This window comes from Molothrus ater, chromosome 3 (genome assembly GCF_012460135.2).
Source record: "Molothrus ater isolate BHLD 08-10-18 breed brown headed cowbird chromosome 3, BPBGC_Mater_1.1, whole genome shotgun sequence".
In the NCBI taxonomy this organism is placed as follows: domain Eukaryota; kingdom Metazoa; phylum Chordata; class Aves; order Passeriformes; family Icteridae; genus Molothrus; species Molothrus ater.
In genome coordinates this window covers 99,940,288-99,960,060 of record NC_050480.2, presented here as the reverse complement: position 1 = coordinate 99,960,060, position 19,773 = coordinate 99,940,288, and the positions used below count along the sequence as shown (strand labels likewise).

Sequence of the window (19,773 nt, the reverse complement as noted above, 5' to 3'; positions counted from 1 at the left end):
GGTTAGGTTATGTGAGAAGTTGCCAGAAGCTTCCCCCATTGTCCAACAGAGCTAAAGCCAACTGGCTCCAAGAGGAGCCCTGTGGCCAGGGCTGAGCCCATCAGCAGTGGTGGGTGGTACCTCTGGGATAACATAGTTGGGTAAAAATCCCCTTCACAATAACAACTTCAGCCACTGAGAAGAGAGTGGGAATATGTGAGAGGGACAGCTCTGCAGACACCAAGGTCAGTGCAAAAGAAGAAGGGGCAGGAGGTGCTCCAGGTGCCAGAGCTGAGATTCCCCTGCAGCCCCTGGTGCAGCCCCTGGTGAGGCAGCTGTGCCCCTGCAGCCCATGGAGGGCCAAGGTGGAAAAGAGATCCACCTGCAGCCATGGAGGACCTCATGCCAGAGAAGAGGGATGCCTGGAGCAGGCTGTGACCCAGTAGGAAGCCCATGCTGGAACAGGCTCCTGGCAGGACCTGTGGCCCCATGGAGAGAGGAGCCCACTCTGGAGCAGGTTTGCTGGCAGGTTTTGGGACCCCATAGGGACTCACACTGCAGCAGGCTGTTCCTGAAGGAGTGCACACCATGGAAAGGAATATGCTGGAGCAGTTTGTGAAAACTTCAGCATGTGGGAAGATTCAACATTGGAGAAGTTCATTGTTTCCTGTGGGAGGGACCCCACTCTGGAGCAGGGGAGGAATGTAAGGAGTCCTCCCCTGAGAAGGAAGGAGTGGAAGAAACGTGTGGTGAGCTCCCATTTCCTGTCAGCCTGCACCACCTGTGGGAGGAGGGAGAAAAATCAGGAGTAAAGTCAAACCTGGATGAGGAGAAGGTGTTGTAAGAGTTGTTTTTATTTCTCATTTCCCTCCTCTGATTTGATTGGTAATAAATTACTTTTCTCAAGTCTGTTTTGCCTGTGACAGTAACTGATGAGTGATCCCAACATGTGCTTGAGTCCTTCGTTATATTTTCTCTCCCCTGTCCACCTGAGGAGGGGAGTGGGCACCTGACATCCAGCCAGGATCAACCCACAACACTACCTGAATTCAGGAAAATCCAGAATTTTCAATTGACATATCCTGTGTGTAAAAGAACTGAAAGAATTAAAGCAAACTATTAGAAATGATAAAACAGTATCACATTAGTTATTTCTGTTTTCAAAAAATATTGGGAGAACACATCTGATTCCACCTACTTGTGCTTTGGCCAAATATGTACATGCACATGTATGAAGACCTGTATGCACCTTGCATCCTATTTTCCATCAGAGGGTTATGACTTTCTGTTGTAGCATCTCTGTTGATAGGCCCTAGAAATAAATGAAGTTTTATGATCCTGTGTTTAGCTTCAAGAGTTAGAAAGCACATTGTGACTCAAACAAGGAGTTTGGTTACTACATTTTTCACAAGCAAGCTGCTACATCCATGTAATTTTGGTCCTTTTCAAGTTCTAGATAACCAGCTTCAATCTTGAATAAAAGAGAAAACTAATTTTTCATGTCTCTAACTGAGGTTGGTGGCCTGTGATTTTTCACAGTAGGGTCCATACAATGTTTAATATCCTGAAAAAAGGAAGATTAATGCAATTCTTATTGCTATTTTCTTCTTTTGACATTTTTATTTTCTGGAATTCGTGCCATTGTTCCTGTCCTGTAGAGTGGAGATAATTAATTACAGTTTCATTTTACTGGAGCATTGTGAAGATATATGCATGATACTTTGTAAAGATTAAGGTTAATGTTGTATTACCTACTGACTCTTTTATATTGCAGAGAGGGAGTGTTCAATTTGCTGGAAATGGTTCTGTTTTCAAAATTGTTTGTTCATTTTTGTCTTTAATAGCTGCAACATCTATGGCAATTTTCCATCCTAGGAATTCTTGGCACACACCTTCAGTCTTCAGCAGGAAGAAAGTTACCATGAACACATTAGCAGCAAACTGGCTAAGCATGGTCTCCAGGCTGAGCCATAGACATATGGACAATTTGCACCAAAAAGAACTCCATGTGTGCTCTGAATAACTGATTGAGGCATACCTCAGGCCTCATTGATAAAAACACTGTAGAAAAGCTTTTAAGAAATGATATTTTACCTTTAGAGAGGAATCCATGAAGTATGAATGAAGTGTGAAATCATGTAGTCAGTGGGGAAAAAATCAAGTAACATCTGCAAAGAAAGAAGGTAGAGATGCTCTGTTGGTGGAGTGGGAGAGGGAATGGTCATGTATTGGCATGTTCACAACAGGGATAAATGCAGAATGCAAAATAAAACATTTTTCTAATTTAGGCACTGCAATTAAAATTACTCTGCAAATTGCTAGGTTAAGAGTGCCTAAATGGTAAATTGTTGTTTTTCAGATGAAAGGATTAACTGCCAGATAGGGGTAGATGCATTACTTCTGAATGAATGGTTGTGCCAGTTGGCTTCATAACTTCAGTGTTATTTTAAGGCTGTTTTTTTTTTCTATAAATTGAAATCTTACTCTAAAAATATTGATTCTCATAGATTCTTTCACTATTCTTGCTTAAAAAGTAACTCCCAACTTGTCCAAAAAAAGACCACCAAAAAATGGTGGGGGGATGTAACTCCAGTGTGATTTAAAAATACACAAAGATAGTAAGATGACAAGACAAATCAAATAATTAGATTGCAGATGTAAAAATGCTTTTATAGTTGAAAATAAAGTCCTCTAACAGATATCATTGTAGTGGAGTTTGTTACTGTTTTCAGATATTTTTGTATGATTAACCTGTGAATGTGAAAAGGAGGAGTTGAAAGATGATGCAGTATTTCAAACAAAGGAAAGAAAGAATGCAGAATTAGTTTCTTTAAGGTGTTATTCAGTTACTTCTTTAGTTAATAGCCTGGATCTGAGATTTTTGTACAGATGGAAGGCTTTAAGGCAGCTCCTCACTTTTTGCTTCCCATTGCTACATATACTTGTGATACATGTTCTTTTTTCTTGGCAGTTATTGGTGTAGGGTGGTACAAAATGCCCTCTTCTAGTACTCTGATTTTTTACCTCTTTGTGCAGAAGTAACAGTTGCTGGTTATACACTTCTGTGTTGAAAAGTAATTCCTTTGGTGCTGCAGTTTGATATTGCACTAGTTTTAATTATTGTTGCATAAGCTACTGAAGCACATATTAAAATTGTGCAAGAGCGTGGGGGTTTATTTATTCAATAAATCTCCAAAACTGAAATATTACTATATTTACAAAATTATCCTTGTGACAGAACAGCTTTCTTGTCTTCTGTGACTTCTTATGGCTCTTTAGCCCCTGTGTTGTAGGACTCTTTAGAGATGTGGTGGCACTCAGGCTGGCAAAGCCTCTTATTCATCCTGACTCAGTCCTCCAGATTAACTTACTGTAGTTTCTATTGCAGTAAGTTATTATGTTGTTTCTATTATGTTGTTTTCCATTGCAGTTGATTGCAAATGGCAAGGAGCAGGTTGTTTTCTAGTTGTCTGAGGTAAGCCTCTTCATCCCTTCTTGCCATTGAAGGTCCTCGTGACAGATGTTTTTCTGGAAGAAGGAAGAGGAAAGTTCACTCAAATTCAACCTTGCTCAGGGTCTGTTATTGGTAAAGAAGCAAACCCTTCACAATGAAGCTTTTGAACTTGAGTTGATATCATTGATATATTCTACATGTTTCTTCCACACATGGTGGTCATGTATGAAGCTGAGGACAGATAATGTGACAGCCATATACTGCATCAATATGCAAAGAAATATGTCTCCTACTTTGCTAAAAAACAGTGAAACTTTGGGATGACAATACATCCCAAATGATAGTTCCAGTGACTTTATTTTCCTGGCTCTTTGATTTCTTTTACAAATGATCTTAGGAGCTTCTTGAGTCTGGATTCAGGAGTGAGCTTTTACCTTGATTGCAAAGAGCTGGTGATGAATGTTTCTACCAAGGCCAACCAGAAATTCTTTGAGGGGAAGCATGGACTGGGGACCTCGTGAGGTCCTGTCCAGCCTGAATTACCCTGTGATTGTGCAGGAGGGCTGAAGCCAGGTGGAAGCCCGTGTTTGTGAGAGTCAGCCGCTAGAGGGAGACAAGATAGTATGGAATAAACAAATACAATCTATAGAGGTAAATTAGAAGTGTTTATGCTCTAATGTGTTCTAAGTCTATACAATTATTTAAAAAGCCCTTTGTATTTAAGTGAAAGTAGAAGTAGGCACTTGGCAATCTTCAGGTCGGTGCTTTTAAGCACATACAACTATCCCCAGTGCAATTTATAATGCTTGGATGATATGGGGGTTCTTTAAAACAACCTCCACCTGCTCAAATCCTCAGGAATGTTTTCTCTATCAGTCAGTGGGTTACGTTTGGGTTTGATATCTTCATCTCTCATTTCTTAGAGATTTCTGGGTTGTTTTGCTCTTAGAGTTTTTTTTTTCTTACTTGCCTCCTTTATATTGGGTATTGCTGGCTACTATTTTTGGAAAGTTTTGATTCATAAATCAGAAAATGATCTTTATTATCTCATATTTTTAATTATAATTCTCTAATTGAATGTTATCTGCTATTTTTATTCTTTAATTATTTAAACTGTACAAATCTGCAGGCTAGAATGACATTTTGGACAGCAAGCCACAATATTTAAGAGATAAAGGTAAAGTTGAAATGCATCTATATGGATTAAAATCTCATTTTGAAAAAATTGTACATCAGTAATACTGTAATGTAAATAGGTGGCCAGGCTTGAATACTCCTGAGATGTATAAAGACTGAAATAGAACTTGAAGAAGGTTTTGTTTTCTCTTCTAGGACATGTAAAACAAAATTGTAATAAAAGTGCAGCATGTATTGGCAGTAATATCTTACTTCCTGAATTCTGCAGTGAAGGACTATGTCATGGTAACAAAGCATTAGTATAGTAAAGAATGTTGTTGTTGCTGTCATTGGTTATCGGGGGCCTAGATATTCATATTATTTTTTAAATTGTGGGTTTGTGTTAAACTTACCATAAAATCACAAAGTTTTTTTCCTTCCACCAATGACTGTAAAAATTAGCTGCAGTAGAACCACTTCTGGATTTGTCTTTGTAAATTTGGAATTTACTATTTCATACTCTAGCTGTAGTGAAATAGAACAAGTGAATTTTAAAGATTTTGAGTGGTTTTTGGCACAATTGCATTCCATTCATAACATTATTATATGTTGAATGGCAATACTTATGTAGTATAACTGTATGTTTCAAACAGTATGTTTCAAAATGTGTTTTGTATTCTACAAAGTTAGCTCTTGAAATTTCTTTAATAACAGACTTTAAGTGATTTAATTGTCAGAAGAAACGTGAAAATGCATTTTTCATTTGCATGACTCATTTTTATTCCCAACCATACTGTTTAATTTACATTAAATCTTTTCTTTCAATGCAAGTTCAAAGAAAAGTACAGTAATGTGCAGTTGTTAGGGGTCTCAAGACAGTAAGTAGATCATCCAAGGCCTGCATACTAGGCATGTAGGCTTGAGCTAAAAATTAATATTTAGTTTGAATTTTAACCCCAAAGGGTAAAGAAAAGGGCTAGGTAAAGAAAAGAAAGCCAAGTCTATGAAATCAGAATATTTATGCATAACTGCAAAGTGACTCGACCAAGATATTGAGTTATATTTTGAGATGGTTGTTAGGAAATGAACAGCCTCTGAGACAGTGATACACTGAACACCAAGTTAAAAAATGATTCATGTTGATTCCAGAAATCAGCTTAATATCAGTGAGTCAAACATCAGGAGATCTACTCCTTTCATATAATTCCTGAGTGGGTTTTTTTTGCATACAAATTGCAGCCTGGAGGAGAAGAGGTGTGTTGTTCAAATGGGACAAAACTGTTTTTGTAGGTGATATTCACATGAAGACAGATGGCTGCTGAGTTTGATGAGCTGCCTTGATCCTGGCTGAAGAGAACAGGCTGGAGTCCCTTTTGTATTTTAATAAGCAATGTGCAGAAGAGATGTTTTGAGTGAATTTGTTTTATCGTAAAAATGTATACTACCGGCATGAGAATTAAAAGCATGACTTCAAGTTATAAATACATGGGTTTCTGGTGTTACATTTAAATCAAGCTGAATTAGTAGTATTCTTGTTGGTTGGATTTGGAAAGATTTTGTTTTATTTTCCTTTGGCTATGGTAATTTCCTAATTAGCAGTGAGGAGTAAGACTAAAATAGCTGAAAATCCTGAGGACTTTCGTTGTGGGCAGCTATTGCTCTTCACCATTTGGCTCCACATGAACAGCTGGAGCTGAGCCTGACAAGTAGGATTTTCTTGAAAAACCTCTGGCCACTGAGTTTAGACTCATCAAATCATAAAAACATAATATCCTTCTTTAGCTGAATGAAAATAAGCTTCAATTGCCATTAAAATTGGGTTATTTTTGGCTTTATAGCTATCACAGTATGTATGTTATGTCTGCATAAGATTTGTGCTGTCATATATTATTATCTACAGTTGTGTTTTATAGGTGGGAATTTGTCCTGTGTTTCCTTCATGTCCTGTGTGTCCTGGGCACATTTGCTTATGTTTGCTAGCATCCTGTTCCCCTTTCTTGTGGAGTGCTTCAGAATTTTGAAAGCTCATTGGAGTCCTGTTGGTGGATTATTGACACACTGGTCTGCATGGTTTGGTTTTGTCAATTTGTTGTGTGTGTCTATTGACTAGAGCAGTAGGAAGGAGATCTGTAATGGATTCTGGAAGTGAGAGGACTGAGAACGCAGGCTCACGGGGTTGCATTTGATTGTATTCCAAGAAGGAGAGTGCCTAGGGGCATGGCTTAGTGTTGGATTTGGCAGTGTTAAATTTATGGCTGGACTCAATCTTGAAGGTCTTTTCTAACATAAATGATTCTATGTTTTTTGTGATCATACTTCAGTAAGTTCTTGCAGAGTCCTGTTAAATTCTGCTAGATCATAGGTAGGAACTGGGACAAGATTCCTTCCTTGCAGCATCAGAAGTAGAGATGATTAGCAATGCCTGTAAAGATATAACTGTGGCTAGAGGGAAGTCCCTGATAGGGTTGTCAGTGTTACTTGTGTTTAGTCTTGTGTGTCACAGAATCACACAGTGATTCTGGAAAGACTGCAGAAAATTAGCTCATCTAATCAGAGCTAGAGATAGCTGTTTTTTTCCTGTTTCATTAAGCATCATGAGATCAAATCAAAATTGTTTAAAGTTGTTTGCATCAGATAATGATTTTTATTAGCACTTAGATATAAATAATGGTATGGAATTGCTGTCATTAAAATAACATGCCGTGTTGCATTTGGGGATGTTGCTGCCTGATGTGATTAATAGTACAAGTTTTACAAAGCAGTTGATAACCATTTCTGCTTTCCTGATGGATAAAAAACTCTGACTTTGCTGCAAAGAGATTTACCAGTAACATCTACATTGTTCACAGTTCTCACACAAATATGTTTGTAGGTATTGCTGCTCTAACCTCTTTACTAAACAAAATAATACAGATTTGTTCTGTGGCCTTCTCTTATAGTTTGTTTTACTTTTGGTTCCAAATTAGACAAGTAAACAGAGCACAGCACAATTTCAGTTGACACATAAGTCAGATGATGAAAAATTAGATGTGAATATAAGAGTACATGTTCCACTTATTTCAGGAAAGTAAGATGAAAGTAATTTTTTTTTTCACCATTTCTGCCCATATGCTATATATATATAATCAACACTGTAAAGGTACTGTTAACTTACAACTTTATGTAAAGATAAATACATAAATACACATGCACACCCCTTCAAGGGTAGATGCTGCACCAATTCCTTTTGGCAGGGGAATAATCTGTAGCTTCACTTGATACTGTTTTCTTTCAGTTTGCATATAATTTGTATTTTGACTGACACACTGGAAGTTCTGAGCACTAGAAGGAATAAAAACAAAGCAAACCCTTTTTTACCTTTTGCTTGTAAGAATTTATTTTAGACGGCGTTGCCTGACCTTTTAAATCCAGGGTGCTTACAGGTTTATCAGTGAAGTTAAGGATGCTAAGGAAGAAATGTCTTTGGGACATAATTATGTTTTAATTATGCCCTGTAGCTAATGTAGATGCAGATTAAACTCAATCATATCTCTGTGTATTTTCCTCTGAAAGTTTCCTTTTTTAAGCCAAAAACCAGCATATCAGTGTCTTACAGCTATGGAAGTTTAGGAATATTGACAAAAATCTGTTTCATTTTGTAACTGTTTTTCTTAAGAGAGTATTTTTGTTACAGAAACTTCTAATTAAAAAACCACTAGATTTTGCATAACAGATTAAAAGTCTTAAAGCAGTATTTCTTAAATGAAATGGATTTGGTATAGACCCATTATTTTTCACCATATTTTTGTTTCGTTGGTGTTATTCCAATGAATCCCAACTGAAGATGAGGTGCTAGAAAACATTGAAGAGTATTAGACTGTAATATACATGAAGGCTATAGTGTGCACATAAATATTAGAGGAAACACAGTAGTAAATGATACTAAAAATGTGTACTCTTTCACATCAAACTCAGTCCCCTTTTCAATTTTCCCAATTATTCTAGTTGAAACTGAAATTCTGCAGTCTTTGTTGTAATGCCAAAGTTATGCTGACATTTGGCTATGATTATGCACTTTAAAGTGCTTTAATTTGTTCAGTATTTTTTTAACCTGTTAAAAATGATTTTCTAAATTATGTTAAAAGGGAAGATTTTGGGAAGTCTTTTAGCCTGTGGCATGTCTTAGGGGTAGAGAAGAGCTCTAGCTATAATCTCTCTTCCAGGGCATTAACAGTGCTGGCATAGTTTTAGTGATGTTTAACTGTGCTAGCTACCATAAAAAGAAAGAGGATCACTTTTTGTTGTTACATATTAGACACAGAAATCTGCATTTAATAATCTAATGCATGAGCTGGTTGGTGATAAGGTTCTGGCAGTGAAGAGAGTGAAAGCAATAATTATCTTTCCTGTACTAAAACTAATTTAGATCAGAATCTGCTCTCTTATGACTTATTTTATTCTCAGCAGCACACATTGCTGTAGATATTGCTTGATGTAGTGTCTTGTTAGAACTGCATGTATAAAAATGAATGGTGAAGCCAGACCTTTAATTTTCTAAGATTCCTTTTGTAGTTTAGAATCACTTGTCAGTCCTTGCACTTCATCTTCAGCGTAGATGGACTGTACTTGTCAGAAGAGGTTTCTGTTTTATTGGCCTTTGCAGCAGCAGCAGCAAGAAAGTCATTCCATGACATTTTAAGAAAAGTAATAGATGGATTTGCCTATGTGGCTGATAAATTTCTAAGTTTAGGGATAGTGAAGTATCTGAGTGTCACTAAATATAGAGCTTTTAGCAGACTCTTTTGAATACCTTCTGAACCATACAGCTGTAACCATCTCCTGAAAAATGCCTGCTGCACATTGCTGCACACACCACTGGTAATGTATTTAAGCTCTTTGGCTATTTACCCCAAGTTCTAGACAGGGGTTAGTGGTTTTTGAGATGCAAATCTTTTCATCCACATCTACCTACCAGGACAAGCTGAATGACACAGCAGGTGTCTTCCAGTTTTGTTCCTGTGCTTTTTGAACAGAAAAGTTTTGATAGATTTTTTTTAAATCTTGATACTCTTAGTTGAAACAATGCTTTAAAATAATTTTATGAAAAATTCAGATATCCTGGAATTGTATAAACTGTTTACAATAACAAAACCCAGGATTCTGAATACTTTTTTTGATAATGTCCATGTAATTGTTGTAACATCATATAGCTGTCATATTCAGTCTATACTCAGCCAATAAATCATGGCTGTGTTTCATATTCAATCATTCCAGAAAAGCAGCATATTGTATCAAATGTGCACTCTGCTGATATATCACAATAGGCACAATGTAAATAAAAATGTACTTCTGCTTTCAGAATTGATTTAACATTCTGCCTCATGTCTTTGAAATCTCTTGGATCTCATGAATAAAAACAGAAAAGCTCTTCATACATTATTTGTTCTGTGTGCCATTTATGTTTTGGAAATTTAATATATTAAGATTGAGGAAAGGGAAATGATGATAGGGCTCAAGTATTTAAACATTATTGTTGCTACTAGTGTTGCTACAAAGTGTTACTACTTCTTGAAAGAAGGTTGGATTCTAATTTTGTATGAAATGTACAATGCTTTTTACTTGTGAAACTCAATTCTATAGGGTAGGCTTTTACATCTCCTTGCATTCCCTCTTAAGTTCACTTACAAAGAAGAAAAACAAAATGTCCTTAAATATGGGTTTTTTTGTGGAGTTTTTTTGGTTTTGTTTTTTGTTTGGTTTTTTGGGTTTTTGGGTTTTTTTTTTGGTTTTTTTTTTTTTGGGGGGGGGGTTTGTTTGTTTGTTTTTTTTTTTTTTTATTTTGTTTTTTGTTTTTTGTTCATTTGTTTTCTGTTTCCCTGTTTTTCTTTTGGTCACCTGCTATACATGAAGGAGTGGAAATGTGGTCTTTATGGCAAATATTGCTGTTTAAATTCCAATTTATTTAGGTTTTTTTTTTTCATTTACTTAATGGATTTGAATTTGGATCAAGAGAACTGGGGCAATAATAGTGAATTCTAACAAACTTTTTTTAAAAAATCAATTACAATAGTTGGGCTTCTTCTTGTACTTTGTTACCACAATTATTTCCCTGTTTTTAGAAGTTTATAGCAGGTACTGAAAATGAGATGTGTACTACTTCTTCTGAAACAGTTCAGGGCAGTCTGGTAGTGGAACTTCTTTATTCTTCTGTTCCTGTTTTCTCTGCAGTCAAGTAATCTTTTAGTCAGAAAAAAACTAAAAGGATAGGAAAATAGTCTTGTGTATTTTTGAAACAAGCTTTCTTTTGTTGAGAGCAGAAAGGCTCTTGTTGTAATTGCGGTCTAGAGTTGAAATATGTCTTGATTATAGTGCACTTTGCATAAGATAAAATATCAAATGCTCTTTGTATGTAAGCAGTTCTCTTTATTATGACAGCAAGGGCTGATACCTGGTTTTCTGCACTTCTGTTTGATCATTATCTTAAAATGTGATTTTGTCTTTTATTGTCTTGTTAATGAATCAAAAAATCTGGTTTTACAGCAGAGTTCTTAGAGAATGCCAGTGATCTTGAGCCAAACTGTGCTGTTAGGAGAGCACCAATATCTGGTTTACTCTGTGTTCAAGAGGGTTAATAAACATCAACTATCCATGTACTGTTTTGTGTTTCATTTCCTTGCTTTTGCCATTCTTTTATGACTGCCTCAAAAAAGCTAAGTATATATGTTTCTAGAGTAGACATAAGGAGCATACTTACAAGCCTGAGGAAATTTATTAATTACTCAGTCACTTTGTAATTTTATTTTAAGAATTATTTGATTTTTTTTCCCAATCATCAATTAATCTAGAAAATAAATCAATTTTTTTAAATTTGCACTTATATTGAGGATTTGCTGACATCTTGAAATATGTGATTGGGACTTAATATCCTTTTGTTCTGTCACTGATCCAAAAGGTTTAACCATGTCTCAGTAAAAGCCAGGGCTTTTTGTCACAGTTGTATCAAATTTTGATAACTGTGTCGCTTTGGTTGAAGGGATGATTTTCAGTTTTTCAGTCACTGAATCTCTTTGAGTGATGCTGCCATGTTTGAAAGTCTGAGGATTAGGGTAAAATTCAAATAAAATTGTAGAACATCATATGAGAGCATTCTTGTTTAGGGAATTGATGGGGCTTGAACTAGCAGTAGGAAATAAGTTTTTGGACTTTGGGTCCCTGGCCAGTCTTCATCACTCTTCTCTGTAAATCTGTAACACACATATAGTGCTGTGGTATACATGTAAGTATGGATTTCTCTCAGTTTTATACAGACATACTAAATTTCTTTTCTCCTAAGTATACATTCTCTTTACACTTGGATTATAAACTGCCATTATGACCAATTGAAATCTAGCCTATACAGTCAATAGTGTCTAGAGAATGATTTATTTAATGAGCCTCCAGAGCAAATGGAATTGCTCCCCAGACTCCTCTGATTGCATTGACCACCATTGATGATAATGAGAGATGTCTGGATTTAGATGTTCTCAGTGGAATCTTGTTTCTGCAGATGCAGTTAGTTACTATTCTACTTCTGTTGAACTTTCTTAGTTAATAAAAATAGAGAGAGGAACCCCTCCCTCTGTCCCCACCCCCCCAACAAACCACAAGTGATGCACAGTAAATGTGCTCACCATGTGCTGAGCAATGCCCCCCCAATCCCTAAGCAGTGACCAGCAGCACCACACAGCTTAGAGCAGTTCATGTACTGAGCATGATTTCTGTGGGCTGGAACATCCCTTAGCTAACTTCAGGTCTTGTGCACCTCCTCACTGGCAGAGCATGGCAAACTGAGGAGTCCTTGTCTCAGAGTAATCACTAACTATAAACAACCAAAACATCACTGTGTTAACAGCATCATTCTCATACTAAATCCAGAACATAGCACTGTACCAGCTACTGGAAAGAAAATTACTTTATCCCAACTGAAACCATCAGAATAATTTAGATACAGAAAGAAATATTGCAGTGTTTTGAAGTAGCTAATAAACTCTTTTGTAGGTGACCAAGCATGTGCCTAAGAAAAATTAAATTGTTATAGAGAAGGCTTTAAGATGTGCTGTGCTCATAATTTGATGCAGTGTCCTGAGGCAGAAGACAGCCTGCTGTGGTTTATGTTTTACTTTTCCTTTTCAAAGTCTTGGTGCATGTAAATGTGTGAAAAAATTGTGAACATAAATTGTGTATTTAGCTAAATTAAATGAAGGCAAGCTTAGACTGCTGAAATTAGTATCCTGTGGTATCAGATTTTAGTTAGTTCATCAGCCCCACACTTTGTGCTCATATGGGTAGTTAGTATACAAGGTGTTTGACTGATATAAAAAATTTCTGATTTCTTACAGTAGATAAAACCATCTCCAGTGCTAAGTGGTTCTTGCCTCATGTAGTTTGATAATCCTGGAACTGGTGGGGTAAAGGTTTTTTATACTGCTGTGGATTGGTCTGTGCTGACTGCTACACAATGTAATCGTTTTCCAGCTCAATTTTAGGTGATGTCTCTGATCTGTACCTTTGAGGTAGAAATTGGGCTACAGGGTGGTAATTGAGGACAAATTTATGTTGTTGGCAGATAGAGAATCATTTATTTGTGCTCCTAAATACAACTGTGCTTGCAAAAAGATAATCTTAAGTTGAGGTTATTTTAAGAATGAGCTTAAAAAAAGTTGCTTGGATAAAGATATGCCAACTAAGCATTGTCAACAGTAATGATTTGAATGACTGCCTGGGAAATGAATGAAAAAGAAAACCAATTATTTCAGCTGATATATGACTGTGTGTGATAAATTTATGAATCTGAAGCTGTTATCTACAGAGGCTCAACAATTTTTGACAGGAAATTACCCAGTGACTGTTTAAAAAAAAAGATGTTAAGCCATTACTTCCTTGAATTTTGCAGACTTGGAACTAATCAGGTGGTCAGTCAAGAAGCTAGAAAAAGTTAGTGCACCATTTTGCTTAGTTAATAGACTTTAAATAAATAAATTTCCCAGTACTGTAAGGAATAGGTGCATTAAATCTTACAGGAATGTATAAATGTAGTTTTAACTGAAACATGAAAGTTTTGTGCAAGTGTGAACCTGAGCATACAGGGCTTGCAAGACCTTTCAGCAAATTATTTTCCATCCTAATATGCATGCTGTATATCAGATTTGATAACAAATTTAATGAGACACCTAGTTATATTTACAGATACTAATCTGCAAATATGGCAAGTGATATAAGGAAGGTCACTGTCAGTGCTACATGATGCCCATTGTTCAGTGACTGGAGTGGCTGGGGAATGTCATTTCTTGTAGCTTTGAAAGTGTATTCTGTTATATCAAACTGATAATTATGGGGCAGACATGACCCCTGCTTTCCTGCTCTGTCTGTTGAAAACTTTCCTTCAAGGAAGAGCATACACCTGCCAAATGGTCCTTTTGAGGTCCATCCTCATTCCATATCTAAAGATTCTGTGTGTGTTTATGTGATCAGAACTTGTTGAAAAAAGCTTTTCCTATCTGGAACTTCCTGTCTCAAATGTGGGAATCTGGTATAAGGCTATACCAGTTGCAAATTTATAGCTTTTAGATGTCTCTATCTATATTATCCCTTTTTATTTCTACTATAACTTATAACTTTATATCTTCTAGTGAAGGCTATCTAGTACGTGTGTCTTAACTAACATTTATTAGACAAATTAATCTGCATTACCCAGATACTCATGTGAATGTACCACATAAAAGCAAAAGATAAGTTCCTTGCTATGGTACACTTATCTATACCAAGTGAACTGTCTCCTAAGCCTCTTTGGTTCTGGCTTTGGACTCCTGGTTTTGTCCCACTTACCATTACCCAGAGTTTTGTTACTCATGGGGAGAAGTTGTCTAAGAAAGCCTCAGTGTCACCAGGATACCCAGTATCACCATTAGCACATTCAGTACCATACAATGGACATGTCAGTGCATTACAGCAGACACTGGTGCATAAAACCTCAGCAATACCCACCCACTTGTCTGCTCTGAAGTGACATCACCTGCATCCTGCAGCCATGCCATGCCTAAAGGAAAGAGAGGTCCCTAAAAAACTATACCTTTAGTGATCAAGTTAAAGTTTAGGAAGCTGACTTGCAGGTTTTTTTTAAACAAAAAATCACCCAGCTGCTAATGCCTAGACTTGCACATTCCAAGATCCAAGTCACAATTTTTGGTGGGGCTGCCTTTGCTTCAGCTTCTTGGCCTCAGTGTGAATCAGTTCATTGCTTAAACGAGATACATTTTTTGATATCTTTCTCCCTTGCCAAAGCCATGGCCTGTTCACCTCACACATAAATTATAAATGTGTTGCAGATTTTAGAAAGCTCAGAGAGCTAAATAGAGGCAGAGTAAGTGAGATAGTCCTGATGTGGGCCATACAGTTAAGAAAGTTGGAGAGAATCCTTGCTTTCAAGTGTGACCAGCAGTAGGTCATCTCAATAGTGTAATGATGTTGCTTCAGTATTACTGTTTCATAGTAACTTTGGCAATTTCTGTCGATATTTAGCACAACTGTGGTGGAATGTGTAGGACATACCCAGCTTTTCTGTGAATATTTTTTTGTTTTGTGGAAACTATCACACAGAGTACAAGGGAAATGCACTTGCTCTTGCAGCATCATTACTGCTGAGAAAGCTCATATCAGGATTCAATAAGATCCTCAAAAGTTCTTACAAAAATATTTGGTGATTTTTCAAATAACTTAATTTGAGTCTGACCTTTTACAGGTTATTACCATAATGCTCTTTTAATAGATTGTAGTTAGAATGGATGGCAATAGTAGTTTTGCGGGTTTTTAAGCTGTTTCTCTAAAATAGTTTAAAACAAAGCAATTAGAATGATCCTGCAAGCATCTACGTGCATGATATGAGCTGTCTATAATTTGTTTTGTTCAAGGAACTTTGACTGAACCACTTCAATTTGGAGCCTTAGAATAAATAGGAAGGAGCAGATCCCTCTGCCTTCTTGTTTTTGCAGATTTCAAACATGTCTAATTTTGCCTCGGTGCTTTTTCTAGCAAAACAGGTTGCTCCTTGTGTTTTTTTCTTTTTTTTTTTCCTTCATGCACATTCTAGAGTAATGGTATTAGGAAAGAATGAGGCTGACCATGGAGTTCACTCCCCAGTGTACAAGAAGGCTGTTCTGCAGGATAGTTTTCTGTAATGAAATGCCCCAACTCATGGCTTCTTCCTTCTGAGAATGACCACACAGCCTGTCAGATGGTCCTGCTAAAATCCTGCTTCCTTGATCAGTGATAAGAAAAGCTGAATCACAGGGATGAGAGAGCTCTCAGTGATGTGTGCAACTGCACATGTGCCAACTTGCACCACATAGCTGTGTTGTTCCCTGCCATCTGCCACTGCAAAAAGAGAGAACCAAACTGGATTACAATAAAGCAGCAAGAAAATATCCAACCTGTCCCAAGGCTGTGTTGTGTTATTATGTAGCTGTTGTTTCTATTTACAGCAAGAGCTGCTTCTCAGCATAAAGTAATGAGTTAGGTACTAAAAGTAATTTCTGTGGGCATTAAGGCAAGTGATGTGAAAAGTACAGCTCAAGATTTTAGTATACAGAGCTGTTAAAGAGGGGTGTTAATTTTCTAGGAAACTAAGCAGTACATCCTGAAGCATTCATTTCCCAAGCTTTACCCTTGGGAAAAAAAATTTAGTCTAACTTAATTGCTTGCTCAAATATCCTTTTTTAAGAAGACGAAATGTGCTTTAATTCATCTTTTGTAAAGGAGGAAATATTCCAGAGCTTCTGGGTAGAAGAACAGGTGGCTACAGGATCACAGATTCCATCTTCACTTCAACAGGTTCATGCAGAGATTGGAAATCAAAATGCAGACATCTTTGTATTTGGTCTTTGCTGTTTTACAGAAGTAACCAGAGCATTTGCAGCTCCAACAGGAGCAGCAGCAGGACTTGGCCAGCAGCTGCTGGTGTCCTGTGAAGGGGTGGGGAGCTGTTCCCTGGCCCTTCCAAGTGCGAGCACACACCCAGGGAATTCTTTCTAATGATGAGTTGGTGAGCCCGACTCTGTTGCTGGAAAAAGTGGTGTTCATTTGCTATTAAACCATCCAGTTCTTTTATCTCCTGAGCAAAAAGGTTCACTAGATAGGAAGGAGTATTCCCACCTGCTTGATCCTGCCTCTGGCTATGCTGGAAAACAAAATGCTATTTTCTCTCTTTTCTTCCCCTTCCTGCTTTTTAAAAAGTCTTTTGAAGTAGAGTAAAGTCACTTTGTCAAATGCACAGTATAGATTAATTAGTCAATATTTGTTCAGAGCTTTGGATGTCTTAAGCCTTACTAGGGATGAGTGCTGAATTTTAGTCTTCTTGTATTGACTTGATTATGAGCAGCATCTTGATGGAAAAGTTTCTTTTTTACTCTTTGAGTCAGGTGCAATTTAGGATTTTATTCTCAAAATTTGTGTATATTTTTATACACCTTTTTATGTATATTTGCATATTATGTTATAGAGTTTAAGTAACTATATTTTCAAAATCATTGGAGTGTTTTACATGAAAAAAATACATTTATGTTTCTATTTTGTTTTTGTCATCTTTATGCCAGTCAAGAGATTTCATAGCTATATGAATATTCTGAAGTACTCTTTGGACATCCACAGGCCAAATAGGGACCTACTTTTATCAGTAGAAATGAGAATATCCTTGCAGTAGTAGTGTTAGCAGTGGTATGTTTGAATGATTTTTCTCAGTATATTACACTGTCTTCTATCAGTAAAATACTGGCGTTAGAGTAAAAAATTAATTTTAAATGGTTTTTGAGAAGAAAACTTAAATTCTTATAGGTATTGTCTATATTTAGATGGAGAATTTTACTTTAATGCTATAATTTTGAATTGAGCAAAAGCAGAGTTGTTCCTTTTATGTATTGTCATAGTTCTTTTTTGAGGCAAAGAGAGACTGAAGAGATGTAATTCTGAATATGAATTCCTGACCCAATATATAAGAATTTATTCTTCTGTTTTTATTCAGTTTGACAAAGGATATGCTTACAGCATTCGCCACAACTATGGGAAAGAAGGAAAGAGGACTGATTATACCCCATACAGCTGCATGAAGATTATCATGTCCAATCCACCAAGCCAAGGGGATTATCATGGTGAGTTCCTTAAGGGGAAAAACCCCAAGCATTTACAAACAGCAGAATCTCTTGGCTAGAGAAGTTACTCCTTCCTGTAGTCTCTTAAATTGTGTATTCAATTTCCAGACCATAATGGTATTGAACTATTCTCTTTAGATCAAACTTGATAACTGCTGTTTTTACAAACATTGTGTCATGCAGCTCAAGGAGACTTTAAATGTGCAGATACTTTAAGAAATGACCAATTAGAAGTGTTCTGAGAGATGAATTCAATCATACAGGAAGTCTGAAGTTTGCTAGGGTATTTTAAAAGCTCCTACAACTGTATGACTAGAGATGGGAAACCTGCACTTGCTTCACTGTTGTTATGCTAATACTTAAGTCATTCATTCAGGTGTGTCTCAAAACTCACTCTAGGACAAAAAAAATCCACTTAGGTGGTGGAACTTTCTAAGTTACTTATAAGGTGATATTTTTACAACGGACTATGCTTTTAAAGACCTGTTGACCCTCATTACTTTTATTTTCTTGGGTTTTTTCCACTGCTATTAAATGTACCAACACTGTCATTGTTAGTAAGGAACTAATTTAAACTCTTTTCCTGTCAGTGAATAAGAATTGTGGCCTCTTTATGGTGGGATATTTTATGTGACTCTTGAGCCTGTGGTGCCCTGATAACTCTGCAGTAAAGTAATTATTTAAAGAAAAAAAAAAGGCAATTGTACACATGGGTAATTAACTTTCCTGTTAATAAGCTGTTAGACAATTAGGAACAGCATAGCTGGTCTCTTGAGTGCCTTACTGCACTAACTCCTGAGTAAACAGCCTTGTTTGTGAGCTTGCTTATTTTTTACTGTCAGGGTGCCCATTCCGCCACAGCGATCCTGAGCTGCTGAAGCAAAAGCTGCAGTCATACAAGATCCCTCCCAGTGGAATAGCTCAGGTAAGGCATGTGACACTTTCATTAATAAGGCACTGCTTTTCAGTTTTACTTTCTCTTTGAGTAGGAATGCCATATCCAATTTGTCACTGGGTATTGTGAAATATTTCTTCTTATAAAGGTTTTATACCAGAATTTTGACTTTCTGGCTGCAATGCTCCCACTGATGTGATGATTACTGTCACTACCTTTTATTGTTTAATATTGTGAGAAGGTTTATGCCAATAGTGGATATAATCCAGAATTTTTTTATACTTTGTTTTACTGCACTGTGATTAGAAAAGAAGTTTAAATGTATATGGCAGTTTTTTAGAGAATTTATTTTTATTCTTGCAGTGACTTGTGGACTACTATGTAGTCAGTACACAAATGTAATTCTTTTCTATAATAAATTTCTAAAACCCATACATTCTTCATTATCAGTTCTGCTGACTTCCTTTGAACAATAAAAGCACATAAAACATAATGAAATTAAGCAGAAATTTTTTATCAGCTTTTAAAAAACGTAAATCTAAATTGAAAAATCTATCTTATATAGCAAAAACCAATGTAGGAATCGGAACTTTGAGATGTGTCCTGAAAAACTGTGTCTCCCACTGCATTCTCTAGCAAGATCTTAAGGCAGTAAGAGTATGTCATAATTTTCATTGAAAGAAGAGGTACTGGTGAGATTTAAGCTGAGACCAAACAGTTCTGTATATTAACTGGCTGGAACCTGCTTTAGATCCTTAGGAAAAACCTGCTTACAGTTGTTGTATTTAGTTCATATGGAATGTCACCATTGTTTGTCAGGCATCAACAGACAAGATGGAAAAGAATGTGGGAGTTCCACTTAAAGCAGTCTCCCTTGGAAGGACTAATTAAGATACAAATTAGAAGAGAATAGTTTTAAAGAGCTTATTGTTCACTATAGTAATTCTTGACAAATTCCTGAAATACTCATACTTTTTCATAGGAGTATTTTTTCCTTTTCTTTTTTCCCTGTTTTCTTCTGGTTCATATCAATAAGCATCTAAATATCTGACAGGCCCTAGAGATACTTTCCTTTGGCTTTTTCCTTATATATATATATAAAGAATTGATGCTGGTCTAGGATTTTTTATCCTGATAATCATTGGAAAGATTGGTGAGGATTTACTGGCTTA

General features: G+C 36.5%; 1 protein-coding gene across 1 annotated transcript in view; it reads left to right on the top strand.

The window, feature by feature from the left end:
* Positions 1-19,773, top strand: part of PRIM2 (DNA primase subunit 2) — an 88,775-nt gene that overhangs the window by 60,391 nt on the left and 8,611 nt on the right. The window contains exons 10-11 of the mRNA XM_036380402.1: positions 17,580-17,706; positions 18,549-18,631. Coding sequence (XP_036236295.1) covers positions 17,580-17,706; positions 18,549-18,631 — 210 coding nt within the window. The remainder of the gene's footprint in view (positions 1-17,579; positions 17,707-18,548; positions 18,632-19,773) is intronic.